General features: G+C 42.3%; 1 protein-coding gene across 1 annotated transcript; it reads right to left on the reverse strand.

The window, feature by feature from the left end:
- Positions 1–1,335: 1,335 nt before the first annotated feature.
- Positions 1,336–17,770, reverse strand: LOC135469938 (uncharacterized). The gene is made up of 2 exons (XM_064748587.1): positions 16,786–17,770; positions 1,336–1,703 (listed from the first exon to the last, which is right to left on the reverse strand). Exons 1-2 carry the CDS (start codon positions 17,768–17,770, stop codon positions 1,336–1,338), a joined length of 1,353 nt encoding a protein of 450 aa, XP_064604657.1.
- Positions 17,771–18,666: the final 896 nt, after the last annotated feature.

Here is an 18,666-nt window from a genome sequence, read left to right on the forward strand (position 1 = left end):
AATTTCCCTCTCGTGAGGCGGCAGTCGTAAGCTTTCACCCACTTGTCCTAACTAATTAGGGGCCATGCTATTTCGAATGTCCAGAAATTTCAGCTGCTGGCATGCTGAGGGTCATGGGGTTATTGTTACGCTTGATAACACACTCCAAATCACTGGCCTTGACCAGGTGGGGGTAAAGCTGTTGCTTGATCAAGTTCAGGGCATAGTTGCCGAGTTGAAGCCTAGGACGGGGAGCTGGTTGATACAGGCGATAAATTTATCCCGCACCCGCCAAGTAAGACGGCTTGGTGTCGTTGGGATCGATGTGTTCGTCTAACTCGTCCAGGATGTAGGCATAGCGCCCGGTGAGATAGGCGCAAATGGTCTCGCTGATGGTATTGAGGTAAGCCATCATCCGCTCGAAGAGCGCGTGGGGATCGCCGGTAGAGATGAAGCACACGGCTGGTAGTAGTCGGGCAAGTTGAAGTTTTCGCTTACACTCATGGGGATGCTTTCGGACATTCATTCCGTTGAATCGGTCATCGCTTCGTCCACAGAGGCAAGGAAAGATTCAAAGTCGTAAGAAGCTCGGTAAGGGAATATTCCATCGTCACCTTCCCGGAGGTAAATACTCATGTCTGCCAACACTTCGAAAATAGTGGGGTTGATTGTGGAATACACCCCCGGGTACTTTCGGCGAAGGGCGTCGGTGCACGTTTAACCGTGTGTCCTAATTCCCATAGCTTTTTAAAGCTCTTAGAACACACTTGACAGGTGAAAGACTGGGCGTACCCGCCCCATGTCCTTGATGTAGCTGAAATGCTGATTGTGACGGTTCGCCGCATAGTGGAAGCATAGCGCTGTGCACTGCGATGGACGAGTTGAGCCGAGTAAAAGTTGTCCATAGGACGAGCCGGTACACTTGAATGTTTACGTTAAATAGGGCCCCTCCAGCGTGTCCAGCGCTCTGAGGGTACACCGCGGAAATGCCTCGGCTCCATCTGTACCGCCCCCATATACATGCGGTGGTAACCCCGAGCCTGCATTTTGCACTTTTAGGGGCTGGCTTTGTCCAGATGGACAGTCAGTTCCTGCCACTAGCTTGTGCAGCCCCTTTTTCGCCGTTAACGGTACCCCACCCTCGCCGATGGGGTTGATGGAGTAGTTTGTGCACAAAGACAATACGTTCGTCAAGAGATCCACGATCCATTTTGTGTTGGGACGTTGTCTTCGTGCCCAGGTGAGTGGATTTTGGCAGGGGAGATGATCGGTGAGGAGTTCACGCAGGTCAGCCCACTTCGCCACGTGGTATGGTGCGTCGAGTACCCGGCATTGTTGGTGCTGAGGTCAAAGTACTTAACTGTCCCGTCTCCTTGTGCCGAAGAATATAACCAAAGCTGTAGTTGACGGTGAAGGCGGTGGTTTGGTCCTCATACAGCGCGATCTGATAGGAGGGGATGGGCTCCGAGATCGCTGAACCGGTAATTGTAGCGGTCCTGCACCGGCTTGCCGCGGTAAAAATGACTCCGAATCGAGCGCCCAATGCTCCCCGATACAGTTCCCGTAGATCACTCTCACTGCTAGGTCGGGTCGGGTTGGAACTGACTCGCGGAGATCTTCCAATTTCCCTTGATCGACTCCTCCGTCTCTAGACTTGCTGCATTCGACGAGCTGGCTTAGTTCTCGTTTGCAGTGTTTGCGGTTTTGTGGTGGGAAAAGCGGGTCTGTAAACACAGAAGCGTGTCGAATAGTATAAACTATAATATCGCAGAGTATCGTAGACTATAACTATAACATTGTATAGCTGTACTATAGTAATTTTTTTTTTTTTTTGATTGGTGTTTTACGCCGTACTCAAGAATATTTCACTTATACGACGGCGGACCAGCATTATGGTGGGTGGAAATCGGGCAGAGCCCGGGGGAAACCCACGAACCATCCACAGGTTGCTTGGCAGACCTTCCCACTTACGGCCGGAGAGGAAGCCAGCATGAGCTGGACTTGAACTCACAGCGACCGCATTGGTGAGAGGCTCCTGGGTCATTACCGCTGCGCTAGCGCGCTAACCGACTGGAGCCACGGAGGCCCCGTACTATAGTAAAAACTACAGTAGGGTAATAGTACGGTCGCATAGCACGGTGAATGTGTGTAACAGGTCTGAGGCGTGTAATGACGCGACACCCCCCTCGCAGTGTGTCAGTCGGCGTCCGGGGGGGGGGGGGGGTAGCTTGCCGAATATTTATAGTCCAGTATAGCTATAGTATCGCCGAGTATAAGCTATAGTATCATAAAATATAGCTATAGTATCGCATAGTATAGCTATAGTATCGAAATGTATCGTATAAGTAGAATAAGTAATAACTATAGTATAGTATATTTATTTATTTGATTGTTGTTTTACGCCGTACTGAAGAATATTTCACATAGTATAGTATAGTATAGTATAATATAGTATGGTAGAGAATAGTAGAGTAAAGTATAGTACAGTATAGCAATAGTAGAGTATAATTATAGTACCGTATATTTATTTATTTATTTGATTGTTGTATGTATAACTATAGTAAAGTAGAATATAACTGTAGTAGAGTCACACTCCGGTTAAACATGTGGGCTTAGATGAACCTTACAGCGGAAAAGGATGGTCCCCGTCTATAGCCGTGTCAATAAGCGGATCAGAGTTATTCCCCCTGGAATACCAATACCAATTGGTATTGCTGATTCTGATGTACGAATACGGCATGGCTTTATACTATATCGTATAATAAATACGTCATTTTTAGTCGACGGTCTTCAGGTTGTAGCGTTATATTGTACAAAAAAACATCAATTGAGTTCTGCAAAAACATCTAGGTTATCTTTAAACATGTGAGCTTAGAGGAGCCTCACAGCGCCATCTATGATGCCTAATAATTATTATTTTATTCAGTTTTACATAAAAAGGCGCCAAATCCAGAGAATATGACCCCAGAAACGTGTTAGGCAACATATAGGTAAAAAAAAGCTTATAACTTGGAAGCACACGGTTACGTAACATTCGCTGTGCCACTGTGCAAGCAGTTCACAAGTAAATCTCAAGTATCGAAAATTGAACCATTCATTGTACGAAACTGGACAGCTGAAAATGACACAAATCCAACGAATACACTATCGCTGACATCGATTTGACAACAGACATTGTCCCTGTGTAATTTTTTTTTGCGAGACGAATTTCTTCATCCAGCCTGTTTGCAAACCAGGAAATCACGCGGTCTCTAGCTTCTGGATTGTCTAATAGTATAGCTTATCACATCACACAATTATCTGTTGGTATTGTCAATCATACCTTTTGATGCATGTGCAGAAGCGAATATCGGCGCGTGATAACCTAGCGAGCATTATGCAAGGGGGCTTATATTAGCCCTAAAGCGCTACCAGTGATGTCCCAATAATTATATTCGATTCAATTTTACATTAAATCCGTTTAAAAAGGTGGGCTTCCATTAGCCGTACGGCGTAAAAGGCTGTTCCCCGTCTATGGCCGTGTCAACAGAGTTATTCCCCCTGAAATTCTCTGTACAGAATACGGCATGTATTTATACTGCATGATTGTATGATAAATATGTCAGTTTCAGTCGACGGCCTTCATGTCTAGCGTTATGATGTACAAAATAATCACGAGTTCTACAAAACACACTTAGGCTATCTGGAAAGCTGAAAATGACACAAATCCAACGAATACACTGCCGCTGACATCGATTTGACAACAGGCATTGTCCTGTGTGATATTTGGGGGGGGGGGGACAATTTATTTTCTCACGTGGTTTCTAGCTTCACGATTGTCTTATAAAATAGATAATCATGTCACACAGTTTTCTGTTGGTATCGGTAGTCACACCTTTTCATGTATGTGCAGAAGTGAATAGCGTCGGGTGATTACCAAGCGAAGATTATGGCAAGTGGGCTTACATGAGCCCTACAGCGCCATCTATGATGTCCAATAATTATTGTTTTATTCAATTTTACAAACAAAAGGCACCAAATCCATAGATAATGACCATAGAAACGTGTTCGGCAACATACAGTTAAAAAAATAAGCTTATAACTTGGAGGCACACGGTTATGTAACACTAATTCTGGATTGTCTTATATAACAGCTTATCACGTCACACAATTATCTGTTGGTATCGGCAGTTATACCTTTTCATGTATGTACAGAAGCGAATAGCGGCCTGCGATAACCTAGCAAGCATTATGGTAAGTGGGTTTAGATTCGCCCTACAGCGCCATCTATGATGTCCAATAATTATTGTTTTAGTCACTAAATCCAGAGAATATGACCACAGTAACGTGTTAGGCAACATACAGGTAAAAAAATCAGCTTATAACTTGGAAGCATACGGTTATATATTATTTCCCGATTGTCTTATAAAAAAGCTTATCACATCACACAATTATCTGTTGGTATTGGCAGTCATACCTTGCATGTTCAGAAGCGAATAGCGACCGGCGATGACCTAACGAGCATTATGGCAAGTGGGCTTAGATTAGCCATACAGCGCTATCAGTGATGTCCCAATAATTATTATTTTATTTATTTTTACATAAATCCGTTTAAACGGGTGGGCTTCCATTAGCCATACAGCGTCAAAGGCTGTTCCCCGTCTATAGCCGTGTCAACAAGCGGCCCAGAGTTATTCCCAATGAATTCTCTGTACGAAATACGGCATGTGTTTATACTGCATGACTCGTATGATAAATATGTCAGTTTCAGTCGACGGCCTTCATGTCTAGCGTTATGTTGTACAAAAAACATCACATGAGTTCTGCAAAACACCTAGGCTATCTAGGTGTTAATATTATTAAGAATCATGATTTAAGGAATCTCTTTGTGAGTGCATGTTCGCATTGGTAAGCCGTTATGTAACAACTCCACTGGTAGGCTATCAAGATCGAAAACTGAAGATCCAGACTGGAGTTCTTTTAAGCATTCATTAAGTAAAGTTTCGGAAACTGATGCAGTTAGTGAAAATTTGAATGAGTTTAATGATGCAGTTTTCGGTTATATCTCCAAAGCAGCCGAAAGCAGTATGCCGAATTCATCAGGAAGATCTTGTCCAAAACCTCCTGTACCCTGGTGGAATGAAGAATGTGAGGAAGCCATCAACGCTCGCAAGAAAGCTAAAAACAGAGCAAAACGTACGCTACTCCATCTTGATATAATAGACTACAAGAACAAGAAGGCGCAAGCTCAAAAAATAATCAAGAGAACCCAGAAGTCATATTGGCGTACGTTTTGCTCTACCATAAATTCTAAGACATCTATTAAATCGGTTTGGCAAAAGGTTAACGCAGTTACGGGAAACCACTCTAACTCATCTGTACCCACTCTAAGTGAAGAACATGTAATGTATGTAAGTGATATAGATAAGGCTAATATTTTGTGTAAACGTTTTGCTTTTGTCAATAGCTCTGACAATTATGACCCTGAATTTAAACGTTACAAAGATGACGCAGAGAAGGAGTGTGATTTTCCTAATATTATGTTTGACGATATGGTAATAAACAATGATTTTTCTTTGGCAAAAGTCAAGCAGGCTATATGTAGAAGGGAAAACAGTACGCCAGGAGAAGATGGTGTCCATAATTGTATGTTGCGTAATATGCCAGATTCGTTCTTAAATATATTGTTACTTCTTTTTAACTGTGTTTGGAATTCCATGACGATGCCTTTGGCATGCGGTAAAGCGATTGTGGTGCCTGTTCCCAAGCCCGGAAAGTCTCCTTCTAATCCGTTATCGTATAGGCCCATCTCACTCACCAGTAATTTATGTAAATTGATGGAGGGAATAGTCAACGCTCGCCTAACGTGGCATCTTGAAAGTAAAGGTCTTCTTTCCCCATTACAGAGTGGGTTTTAGACGTAACCGACGGACAACAGAACATGTTGTTAGGCTAGAATCTGATATTACGAATGGTTTGTTAAATAAGGAATATGTTTTAGCAGTTTTCTTAGATGTCGAGAAGGCGTACGATATGGTGTGGAGAAGAGGGGTGCTGAGGAAAATGGCAGAGATGGGTTTGGGGGGGGGGGGAAAGATATTGGCATGGGTGAGAAACTTTTTGTCTAATAGACAAATATCTGTTCGTGTAGGTAAAGAATTTTCAGACCCTATTAGTACGAAGAATGGTACCCCTCAGCGGACAAGGCTGCAAAGCAAGCGCTATTGCTGAATATTATATCTGTCCCTTACAAGTTATCATGTCGAGAGATGTTCAACGAAGTTAATTCACACTTCTACTCGCTTTGGCAGAATGAGTAGGATATAACGAATAATGGTCGTTTTTATTTTCAGTTTCAGCCTTCTATTTCCAGTAGTTATGTAAACCTATCTCCAAGACAACACGATGTCTTATTTTTCAGATTAATGTCTGGTGTCTTACCGCTTAACCTACGCCTTTTCAAGATAAACTGTCACCCAACTGGCTGGTGTGATTTTTGTGATGTGGATGGGTCCGAAGTATATTTTCTTTTAAGATATACCAGATATAATGTAATCAGAACTCAAATGTTTGCAAAGCTATCACATTATGGTATTTTTCAGCACACATTACAGGCAGTTCTATGCCCTCCACGAAACAGAGTTAAAGTTTTCAATGAAGTGGCGAAGTTCATTGTTAATTCAAGGCGATTTTGGGTCGCCCCAACCCTCATCCCGTTTATTTGAGTGCTACCTCTAGTAACGTAGTATAGATTTACTCTTGCTGTTAAGTGTGGCGTGCATCATCCCTTTTCAGGGCTTGGAAAACGCCAAATTTATAATTTCACTCACTGAATCTCTTTGTGACAGATTTTAAGTATAGGGAAAAGAGAAACGTCAACATTCGATCAAACATAAAAAATATCATCTTGGGGCTTGAGGAGCATGTTAAAAAAAAGGTCAAAACGGGAGAAAGTGGATTCTTTGGTACTTAACAATTGGCTTGAGATTGTCAAAAAGAAGGTTAGTTTAGCTATTCACCGTATAGACATTGATACTCTACCTAAAGTTAAACAGGTTTTGAAGGATCCCACTGTACAAGAAACACTCGCTGACCTTCATAGTAAATTTGTCATCAATGTAGCAGATAAGGCTCCCAATAAGGTAATCTTCATTTATAAGAATTATTATTATCAAATTCTTGTTCAAGAGCTATGTACATCTACAACAACATCCATGTACTCTGCTACTACATGTACTCTGGAGGAACTATTCAATAAACACAAAACCTTTCTTAAAGAAAGGCGCATAAATATACCTACCCGTTGTATAGAAATAGCACAACTTTACTAGATTCCTAAAATGCATAAATCCCCATACAAAGCTCGATTTATTGCGGGTTCAAGAAGTTGCACCACCAAACTCTGGTCAACCCTACTTACGAGAGCGTTACAAGATGTAAAGTCATTTTGGAATAAGTATTGATGTGCCATAAAAAATTCAGGTGTCAGCTGCATGCAGATTCTTAACTTCAAAGGTCTTACAGAAGAACTTGATGCTCATATGCATATACCGTACAAAGACGTATCCACATGGGACTTCTCTACTCTCTATACTACAATTCCCCACAAAGATCTTATTCAAAGAATATTGTAGCGGTTCAGTTGTTGTATTTGTCTTATGTGCTTTTGTTTCTTATGGGGTCCTCTCAAGTATGCAGGTACCTATGAGTGCGACTCCATTCAATCACTTTAATCCTGTTTGATATTTAACGTGCCGAGCGAAGGTTGTTAAATGAATAAACCAATCAGGATTCTTTCCCCTGAACTGGGAGACGCCGCTACTATTTGGATCCGATTTCATAACATTTCCTTAACTCGGGCTGTTATCCAGTATGACTTGTGTATGAGATTTGAAATTCTTATACAAAACTAAAGTTCTCCAACAACAGATTTTCAGTGAATCAGATGATGAATATTTATTATGACAAGGGAGGAACTAGTAGTTGACACTAGTACCAAACAGTTGAGTGTCATATGGGACAGTCTCAGTTGAGTGTCATATGGGACAGAAAGTCTCATGAGACTCTTGTCCCAAATTATGGTACCAAAGTTCAGTTGATATATTCTGGTATATAGGCCACTGTGGTCCACTTTTGATATCTCAGACAATTTCTACTTGCATAACACTGGAGCTGGATTCTCCGGTTTCGTGAGACTGGAGAGCCCCAGAATTTTGGGACTGGGAAAAGTCTCATGAGACTCGTCTCAAATGATAGTACTAAAGTTCAGGTGATTTATTCTGGTATATAGTCTCTGTGGCCCATTTTTTGATATCTCAGACAAGTTCCACTTGTTTGAGACTGGAGCTGGATTCCCAGGTATCGTGAGACTGAAGAGTCCCAGAATTTTGGGACTGGGAAAATTCCTAGATTTTTGACACTGTATTCCCGGCTTCCTGGGACTGATTTCCACCAAGTGTCAACTGTCTCTGAATTCTTAAACTGGGTCACAAATCATTTTTCCGATACTGGGACTGTTTTCCAATTCACGGTACAAGAATTTTCCCACTCTTAATAATGTATCGGGATTTAAGGAAGTAGGATTTAAAAAATAAATTTAACCTAGAGAAGTTTCATATATTCACGTTTTAATGAATTTTCACGGAAGTTTTGTTACGATCGTTATCTGAGGCCATACTAGTTAATTTACGACGTCAGTATTTGCCAATATTATTTATTCTCGTAGGAAATCTTATGTTTATCTGTTTCATGAACGAGTGATGTTGTTGTTGTTGTATCGGCGTTCCTTCTTGTTTCACACATAAATTACGACATGCATTGTCAAAATCCTGGTCCGATTTCTAAAAGCCTTCAAGTGCGGGTTCCATGAACACCCTAATGACAATAAATGTACAAAAATGACGGCAACACAAACTTTTGCTTTCGAGGTTAAACTGAGGAAAATAAATGTCATATTTTCTGTGTGAAAGAAGAACGAAAATAGAAGGTAAATACTTTCCAGATAAGACAGTGACATAGAATTTCGTAATTTCTACATTATCATCACTACATTGCTGAAAAATACTTATAATTATCCCAAATATGTCGGAACGCCGACACAACAACAACAAATCACTCGTCCATGAAACAGATAAACGTATGTTTAAAACTTCCTATGAGAATAAATAAACGTTATACTGGCAAATATTGACTTGGTAAATTAACAAGTATGGCCTCAGATAACGATCTTAACAAAACTTCCGTAAAAATTCATTAAAACATGAATATATGAAACTTCCCTACGTTAAATTTATTTCTTAAATCCTACCTCCTTAAATCCTGCTACAACATCGTCGTTAATTGTCTCGGTATTTACTACAACAGGTCACCGGTACAGTAACGTCAGAAGCAATACGGTTTCTTTTAGTTCTACTCTTTATAAAGGTTACCACTCACGGGCTGTTACATTATTTATTGAACTATTGAATTTCTCATTAATAACATCTGTGTAAAATTCGGGGATACCATTTACCAACAGTGCATAGGTATTCTAATGGGTACCAATTGTGCGCCTCTTTTGGCAGATCTATACCTGTTTTCATATGAATACGACTATTTGCAGAAATTACTTAAATGTAATATCTTTAAAGCTCGATCCTTTTCATTTACCAAGCGGTATATTGATGATCTACTGGCGTTAAATAATCCCCATATTGCTGAAGCGGTGAAGGAAATCTATCCGCCTTCATTGGATTTAAAGGAGACAACAAATAGTCGTGATGGTACATCTTATTTGGATCTATATCTGTACAAAGACGAACAAGGTCTCCTTTCACGCCGCCTTTACGACAAAAGGAATAATTTCAACTTTGATATTATAAATTATCCTTATTTAGATAGCAATAAACCAAAGGGTCCTGCATATGGCGTATACATATCTCGCCTTGTAGCATTTGTCAGATCTTGCGTTAATTGTGATGACTTTAATCTGCATCACAAGTTGCTAGTTCAAAGACTAGTGTGTCAAGGATACTCCATCAAACGCCTTCATTCTAAGTTTCTCAAATTTTACAATGAGTATAACACTCTCGTTGGCAGGTATGGACAGAGCGTTCAGAATCTCTGGCTATCTGCATTGTGATCAACCACATAGACGGCGCTGTTATCCCTATGTACATATTTATCACGTACATGGTATTTAACAACATAGATGGCGCTGTTTGCCCAGTGTAACCGTCTATCTTGCATGTCATGTGTAACATCATAGATGGCGCCTCTTGTAGCATGAGATCTTTACATGTTAACGGGAAATACGTAATCGTCCGTTACTTTTGAATCACAATCTGATCAGTTAAGGCCTCTAACGCTCGTCATTTTCAAACTGTATCTAATACCGCTTAACTTGGGGCTAGGGGCCGGAAAGACAGCCATGTTCATTACATCTGCATGATGCATATATGAACAGTTGCAATTAAAACGCGACTGAGATACCTTGTTTAATCGTTATTTGACCTGGAACTCATTCATGGACTACGAATTTGAACTTTGAATTCATGCACGGAATATCGAGGCAGAGATACTGTCTGCCCGGCATCATTGAAAACTGAAGACCACTTCTCTCTTGTATGCTACCGGCTTTATTTCCTATTTTGTATAATTTCTTACATAGTGTTAAACGTTGTTTTGGAAATGGATCTTGTGATTATCGGCTTGGAACGCCTTTTGCGGACTACGAATGGTATACGAATGTCGGATATGACGCTTAGGCCCTATATCTAGAAAGCTGAAAATGACACAAATCCAACGAATACACTATCGCTGACATCGATTTGACAGCATTCATATTCCAGTGTGATATTTGTGCGTGACGAATTTCTTCATGAGGTATCTGCTTCTGGATTGTCTTTTATAGAATAGCTCATCATTTCACATAATTATCTATTGGTATCGGCAGTCATACCCTTTCATGTATGTGCAGAAGCGAATAGCGTCGGGTGATTAGCGAAGATTATGGCAAGTGGGCTTACATGAGCCGTACAGTGACATCTGTGATGTCCAATAATTATTATTTTATTCAATTTTACATAGAAAAGGTACCAAATTCATAGAAAATGACCACAGAAACGTGTTAGGAAACATACAGGTAATAAAAAAAACTTAAAACTTGGAAGCACACGGTTATGTAACACTAATTCTGGTTTGTCTTATATAATAGCTTATCACGTCACACAATTATCTGTTGGTATCGGCAGTTATAAATTTTCATGTATGTACAGAAGCGAATAGCGGCCTGCGATAACCTAGCAAGCATTATGGCAAGTGGGCATGGATTCGCCCTACAGCGCCATCTATGATGTCCAGTGATTATTGTTTTATTGAATTTTACATAGAAGTCATCAAATCCAGAGAATATGACCACAGAAACGTGTTAGGCAACATGCAGTTAAAAAAATAAGCTTATAACTTGGAAGCATACGGTTATGTAACACTAATTCCGGATTGTCTTATAGAAAAGCTTATCACATCACACAATTATCTGTTGGTATTGGCAGTCATACCTTTTCATGCTTGTGCAGAAGCGAATAGCGACCGGCGATGACCTATCAAGCATTATGGCAAGTGGGCTTAGATTAGCCATACAGTGTTATCAGTGATGTCCCAATAATTATTATTTTATTTATTTTTACATAAATCCGTTTAAACAGGTGGGCCTCCATTAGCCATACAGCGTCAAAGGCTGTTCCCCGTCTATGGTCGTGTCAACAAGCGGCCCAGAGTTATTCCCACTGAAATTCTTTGTACGAAATACGGCATGTGTTTATACTGCATGACTCGTATGATAAATATATCAGTTTCAGTCACCGGCTTTTCATGTTATGTTGTACAAAAACACCTGGGCTATCTGGAAAGCTGAAAATGACACAAATCCAACGAACACACTACCGCTGACATCGATTTGACAACAGGCATTGTCCTGTGTAATATTTTGGGGGGACAATTTATTTTTTCACGTGGTTTCTAGCTTCACGATTGTCTTAAACAATAGCTAATCATGTCTCACAATTATCTGTTGGTATCGGTAGTCATACCTTTTATGTATGTCCAGAAGCGAATAGCGTCGGATGATGACCTAGCGAAGATTATGGCAAGTGGGTTTACATGAGACCTACAGCGCCATCTATGATGTCCAATAATTATTGTTTTATTCGATTTTACATAGAAAAGGCAACAGATACAGAGAACATGACCACAGAAACGTGTTCGGCAACATATAGGTAAAAAAATAAGCTCATAACTTGGAAGCATAGGTTATGTAACACTCGTTGTGCCACTTCGAAAGCAGTTCACCAGTAAATCTCAAGTATCGAAAATCGAACCATTCATAGTACGAAATACGGCATGTGTTTATACTACGGCGAGTGTTCGGCTATACCAACTGAGAAATAAAAGTCCTTTTTAGAGATGATGTGTCCGCACTAGACGGGGGCATCGCCGCGTAGGCGAGTTGTACAAACCGTTCGGCTTTTAACACAGTGTGTGGTACGGCTTTGCCGTAATGTGTTTTGGTAATTTTCCTGAATAAGCCACGCCTTCCTGGAGAAAGGCTTGGAATCTTACCACTACTAAGATGGACATGCACGCTCAACGTTTTTAAAACTGTTTGCCCATCTCAGACTTATCGCTGTCAGGAAACACGGCTTTACCTTAATGTTTAAATTATGCAAAATGAGTTTTTATCAGGAAATCAAAGCCCAGACCAGTCAAAGCTTTGAAGAATACTTGATTGACAAATGTGCCGGTCACACAGTTGATTCCGTGTGTCTAACTTTAGCCACATTCAGCACCGTGTTTTCACTCTCTCTACGGCATACCCCTATAGCCTCATGATTTCAGGTTTTGTAGAATGTAAGGTTACGGCCTCATCGTAAGGAGAGTGCGTGTTTTTAAACACTCTCTTCTCGGCGTGTTTGGAATGAATACGTCAATATTATAGTCAAAAATGTCAACTCTTGACGTACCAATATTTCCAAGAAATTCCCGCTCAAATCTGTTCCACATTGTTTCTTTATCAGATGTAGTTTGTAATGATGTCTCTTGATGTTTGTCAGGGCATTATCAATCTGTAATATTTCAGTTCGGAAACAGACACCAGCCATGTCACCGGACGACTCAATGGCAACCACTGAGAGGGGTGGTGAGGTCGTTGAAAAAAGATGATTCACGATACTTTTTTAGTCTGTCTTGAGATTAAAGCCCAGTAAACGATACATGGGGTTTCTGGTGAAAAAGTGATCGTAGAGAAACTGGGGGATTACGGGTTTGCCTTCCTCTGTCACTTGCAGGTATAACATTTCGCTACAATGGCGTTTAGTGCAAAAACGTTCTTTATTAAATAAATGAAACGTATTCATAACCTGTGTGAGGAGACTCAATGAGAAATTTTAGTCATCTTTTCCGATCAATTATCGCATGAAAAATGTCGGTCACAAAAGTCACCTTTCTTACTCGCTATACATAGTCGAGGTTGGAATTTGGAATATCGTTACTTTACCAGTCAGGCCAAAAACTTTCATTGACTACATGACTCGCCCGGATAAGATATTATGTTGCCTGAATGAAGGATGTATCATAACTCGTGCGGACGAGATAACTAGTATATACCATTAAGATCCTTTAAAAAAAACAACAGGTCTTTGGTAAAACGCTAAACAGTTAAGCAAACGGTGAATTAAGTTTGGCCTATGTAACTCGCCATACTCTGAAGAAAACTAGACCAGCATAGTTATATATGCACTGTATAGTTCCTTTAAAGGTCGTACCTGCTATGATTGTGTAAAGTTAGGATTCGCCTGTCCGTCACACACTACATCCTACAAGCCCTGAATCATTCGTCTGGATGCCGTCAAGATCATTGACATTACATACCGGTATTATGACACAGTGTCCTATACTGTGTTGAACCATATTACTGTTCTTACATACATAATACCGCGAAAGGTAGGGCGATGCGCTCGATACGATAGTAGTATAGAATGTGGGTTATGTTCATTATTGAGGAGGAGGTTTTGAGGAGGAGGTGATGTGGTGGTGACGTCACACCTGCCAGCCCGCGGGGCGTATGTGTGTATAGACTAGTGTGATATAGTGTACAGTATAACCGTATAACAGTATACGGCAAAAAGAGAGAAAAAAAAGAGGCAAAACGTCGGCTTGTAAAGTCGAGTGGGACAGCTCGAAAAGAGCTCCCGGGCGCCAAAACGGACCAATGGGTGAGCCGGATTTGCCCCAAAACTGCCCAATGGGGGGCCCGCAAAACGGACCAATCAGTGTGCGAGAAGAGGCTACGTAAGAAAAAACGAACCAATCAGCGTGTGGTGAATTTCCGCGTAGGTAGGTACAAAAAGACAGGTGCAGCAGTAGCAGATCACTTCACCTGAAGACACCAACCGAGCGAGCGAGCGAGCGACCGAGTAAACAAGCGACGATGGATCAAGAGGATTTCGAGGTTAATATGGAGAAGAAGACGTTGGAGGAGACGAAGACGGCGAAGCTATTTACCTGTGAGGTGTGCGATCGAGGATTCACCCGACGTGATAACTGGCGACGGCATGCTAAAACACAACACGGCGATAAGGAAAAGAAGACGACGGAGAAGTATTTTTGCCGGGTGTGTGCCAAGCATTTTACCCGGGAGGATAACTGGCTCCGACACCAGCGGACGCATCACCAGCCCCAGACAAACAAAAGATTCACCTGTCCGACCTGTGACCGGGCGTTTTTTCGCCGGGCGAATTTGATCCGCCATCAACAGCGACATGACAACAAAAAAGAACGTGTGTGGCATTGCGAAGACTGCGAGGAGTCTTTCTACCGGTTGTGGGATTGGCGGACCCATCAACGTGGGAAACACGGCTCGGTAAGTTCTTTTTTTTATTATTTTATTTTATTTTTCTCAGCCCCAAGCAGCAGGTTGAGTGACCTACTAACCCACGAGCCACCACAAACCTCCCACGCATTCCTCACCCTTTTCCCCTTTTTCCCCTTTCACCCATTCTCCCTGCCTTGGCTGGTGACAATGTATTACGCTGTATGTTATGACGTCATCATATGTAAACAAACACGTACAAACATGTACGGCGACCGAGTCATTGTGTCCTGCTCGGGTTGAGTGAGCTACTAACCCACGAGCCTCCCTCACAGGCCTCCCACTTTCTCCCTTTCCCCTGCCTTGACTGGTGACAATGCATTATAATGTATTATGATGTCTGTTATGACGTCGTCATATGTAAACAAACATGTACGGCGATCGAGTCATTGTGTCCTGCTCGGGCTGAGTGACCTACTAACGGGCCGGTTATATACCTTTTGATTCTCATCAAGAATGTTATTTATTTTCTGGGTCATTTACGCGCGTACCTCTAGGCCGGAATATTCGACCTTATAGACGGGTCGATTGTATGAAAGAACCCACAAAGTACTAACAAAACCAGGAGAGCATTATAATCCTGGTTTGTTGTCCGTGTAGACAAGGCGAGTGTATACATCAGACTGATACGGAGTTTGCTCGACTTCAGTTTTGGATCCACTGTCTATACATCAAAACCTGAGTCTTAGAAAAGATATAGCGCTGTAGAGTGACGTGCCACCGAGGTGATCGGCCTTTTATAAGACAACCCCGGCTTGTAAAGTTGGAGGGAAACGCGGGGCGCGGGCCTAAGTGAGAGCACTAAAAGTGATGTATCATTGGCGGGCGTGTTTTCATATATCCATCTCGGCTACATTTTCCCGCGCGTTTCATCCAGAATCCCCCGCCTGGCAGTGCCTGGCAGTCCCTGGCAGAGTTGTGCGCGTGACGCTACATTGTTGTCAGCCGGGGTTGTGTTCACCTCGCCTGCTATGTATATATGTAATATATGTATATATGTCTAATACTGACAAGCCTACCCCGCACCGGCTGCACCGACTGACCTGCCTGCCTACTTCCCAACCAGCCTGCATTGAAAATACATAAGTAACACCAATACATTATACATACACACAAGAAAATTTGGTGGGTTTTTTCCACACCGCGGGGTGTATGTGTATAGACTAGCGTGATATAGCGTGTAGTAGACTAGAGTGCAGTATAACAGTATATGGGATGTAGATATAGATAGAAAAATAGAGAAAACAGTGGTTTGTTTGTTTCAGGCTGGGTATAAATTAGGCAAAGTTTTAAGTAACTCTAAGTTTTAATAAGTAACTCTAAGTTTTAGGTATGCATTAGGTGGAGTAGAAGGTTAGGAAGACTTTGAGGATTTGGGATAAAAAAAAATATCAGAACAAGTACAATTGTACAATTAAAAAAAAAAAATGGGAAGACTGTGTCTGGTGTGGGGTTTCTTTTCTTTCTTTTTTTTAGTGCTTAGATTGAGAAAGTACTCTTTCGGGAAGAGTTGGGTGGCCCTGAAAAGGGCCGTTGGAAAAGTGCTGTTTCTTTTTTTTCTTTTTTTCTTTTTTTAAACAGCCATGTTTCTTTTTTTCTTTTTTTAAACAGTCATTTTTTTTTTTTAAACAGCCAGCTGTTTTTTTTTTGTTTTTTTTTTCAAATTTTTTCAAACAAATTCACACGAAAACGATTAAAAAACGAGATATACAATTAATAACATAAACGAACAACACGTAAAATATACAAATTACAGAACGGACACCGCTGTGGGTCCAGTCTGCGGGCACAGGTGAGACAGATCGCCGCATGCCCGCAGGGTAGGAGGCATGCACTCGACGGTCTATCATAACAAATCCGACAAGTCGGAAAACCGTCGGATACCTGTCCCCTACCCTGTGGGGATGCCGCAAACCCCTCACCTGCGCCCGGCCCAGGTGAGACAGGTGGTGCTGCTGGTGGTGCTGCTGGTGGTGCTGGTGTTGACTCCGGTGGAGTGGTTGTTAATGGTAACCCTCCAACCGCCGCGGAGATGAGAAACCATTGTAGGGGCGGTTGAGCTCTTAACCGCTCTTCTACATCTCTAACTAGGGTGTTGCGTTCCTCGCTAGTTAGGTAATTGTCATTCCCGAGTTCGGCTGTGTGAAGCGGCATGTTGGGGTGAGCTATAACCGCCCCTACTTCCCTAGCCGGGGTGGAAGGCAAAGACTGAGCTAGGGGTGATGGTAACTGGTTCTCATCCTCACGGCGGTCACGGCGGGTGTCCCGTGGTTGGGGTGGAACCCGGGCTGTAGGGCGGGTCGAACTCCTCTCCGAATCCAGACGTGCTCGGGCCCGACCCCGGCGTGCTGTCAACCACCCAGGTGATCGTGGTGGGGGTGTTGGTACAGGTGATGGGGGTGATGGGGGTGATGGTGATCTAACCCGACCCGGGTTCGAACTCCCCTCCGAATCCAGATTCAGTTGCCGGGGGAGTCCCCGGCCAATACCCCGCCCCACGGGAGCCCTCCGTGTTGTAAAACGCTCCATGAGCGTTTGGGTGAGGCGGGGCGTTTCCGGAGTGTTGTTGTTGTTGTTGGCCGGGGAGGTGGTGGTGGTGGTGGCGATGATCTCCCGGAGTCTATTGACGTAATTCCCCCGCCCCATCCCCACTCGCCTACCGGCTCTCCTAGCCACACACCGTGGGCAGGGGCAGGGACGGAGGTTTCTTCCCTCTCCGTTGGGTACGGTGTTACTCTCCTGGGGTGGTGGTGATGGCGTATTCGGGATGAGGATTGGGGAGGCCGGGGGTGACGGTGTCCATGGTTCTTCGTCATCCTGGTTAGAAGAAGAAGACTGCTCTTCATCCCATTCGTTCCATCGCTCCTCCCCGGCACTCCCCAAAAAATTGCGGGACTGATGATTCATAGCGTAGTGATGCAACGGTAAAACTGAAGTCGAGCAAATGTCGTAACAGTCTGATCAACTCAAACCCGCGGTTATGTTATATATACTAACAACCCTGGCCTGGGCAAAAGCACGACAAAAGGAATTATCAGCCCACTGATTGGATGATGAGTGTAAAAAAAAACGAGCGGGCTTTTATGTTTTTCTCCCGCCCGTTTCATACAGAATCCTCAGCCTGGCAGAGCTGCGCGCGTGACGCTACATTGTTGTCAGCCGGGGTTGTGTTCAGCTCGCCTGCTATGTATACCGACATCGGCTGGTGGTCGTGATTTCTACGTGTATAAGTGTCAAATGAATAAGTGGTCATTGTAGGCTTAGATGTCTTCTTTCTCCCCGAACCCGCTTTGCTTCTTGAAAGTTAATTGAAGACAGTAAGAGCTATCGCATGTTACATGTTTGAAACAGTATATGAAAAGTATAAAAAAACTTCTTTACTGGATATAATACGCAATAAGACAAGCTGCATTTCATTGCTGAAAATGACTATTCACAGCTGAGATCGCTAGATTTCTTATGGAAATAACAGTAGTTTTAGTTCAATATATTTAAGGATAGTTGTGTCTTTTAATAGTTTGTAACTCCAGTAAAGCTAGATAGAAAGCTTAAGTAGCTTAGAGGATATTTCCTTATGTATTTCGTAGTAGAAATCCACGAATGTGCGCGATGTCAAATGTATGTAAACAAGGGGGATAACTCCTGATGGAATACGCTTAGCAGGGGCGACTACTTTTGTTGGAATAATGGAAATAAGGGGCATAACTCTAAAGGTCAAACGACAATACGTGTCTGGAAAGAGTAATATATAGTCATTTTCTTTATTTTTTTGTTCCAAAACTGTATAGGGGTTTTGCGGAGTT

Source organism: Liolophura sinensis, chromosome 7 (genome assembly GCF_032854445.1).
Source record: "Liolophura sinensis isolate JHLJ2023 chromosome 7, CUHK_Ljap_v2, whole genome shotgun sequence".
NCBI lineage: Eukaryota > Metazoa > Mollusca > Polyplacophora > Chitonida > Chitonidae > Liolophura > Liolophura sinensis.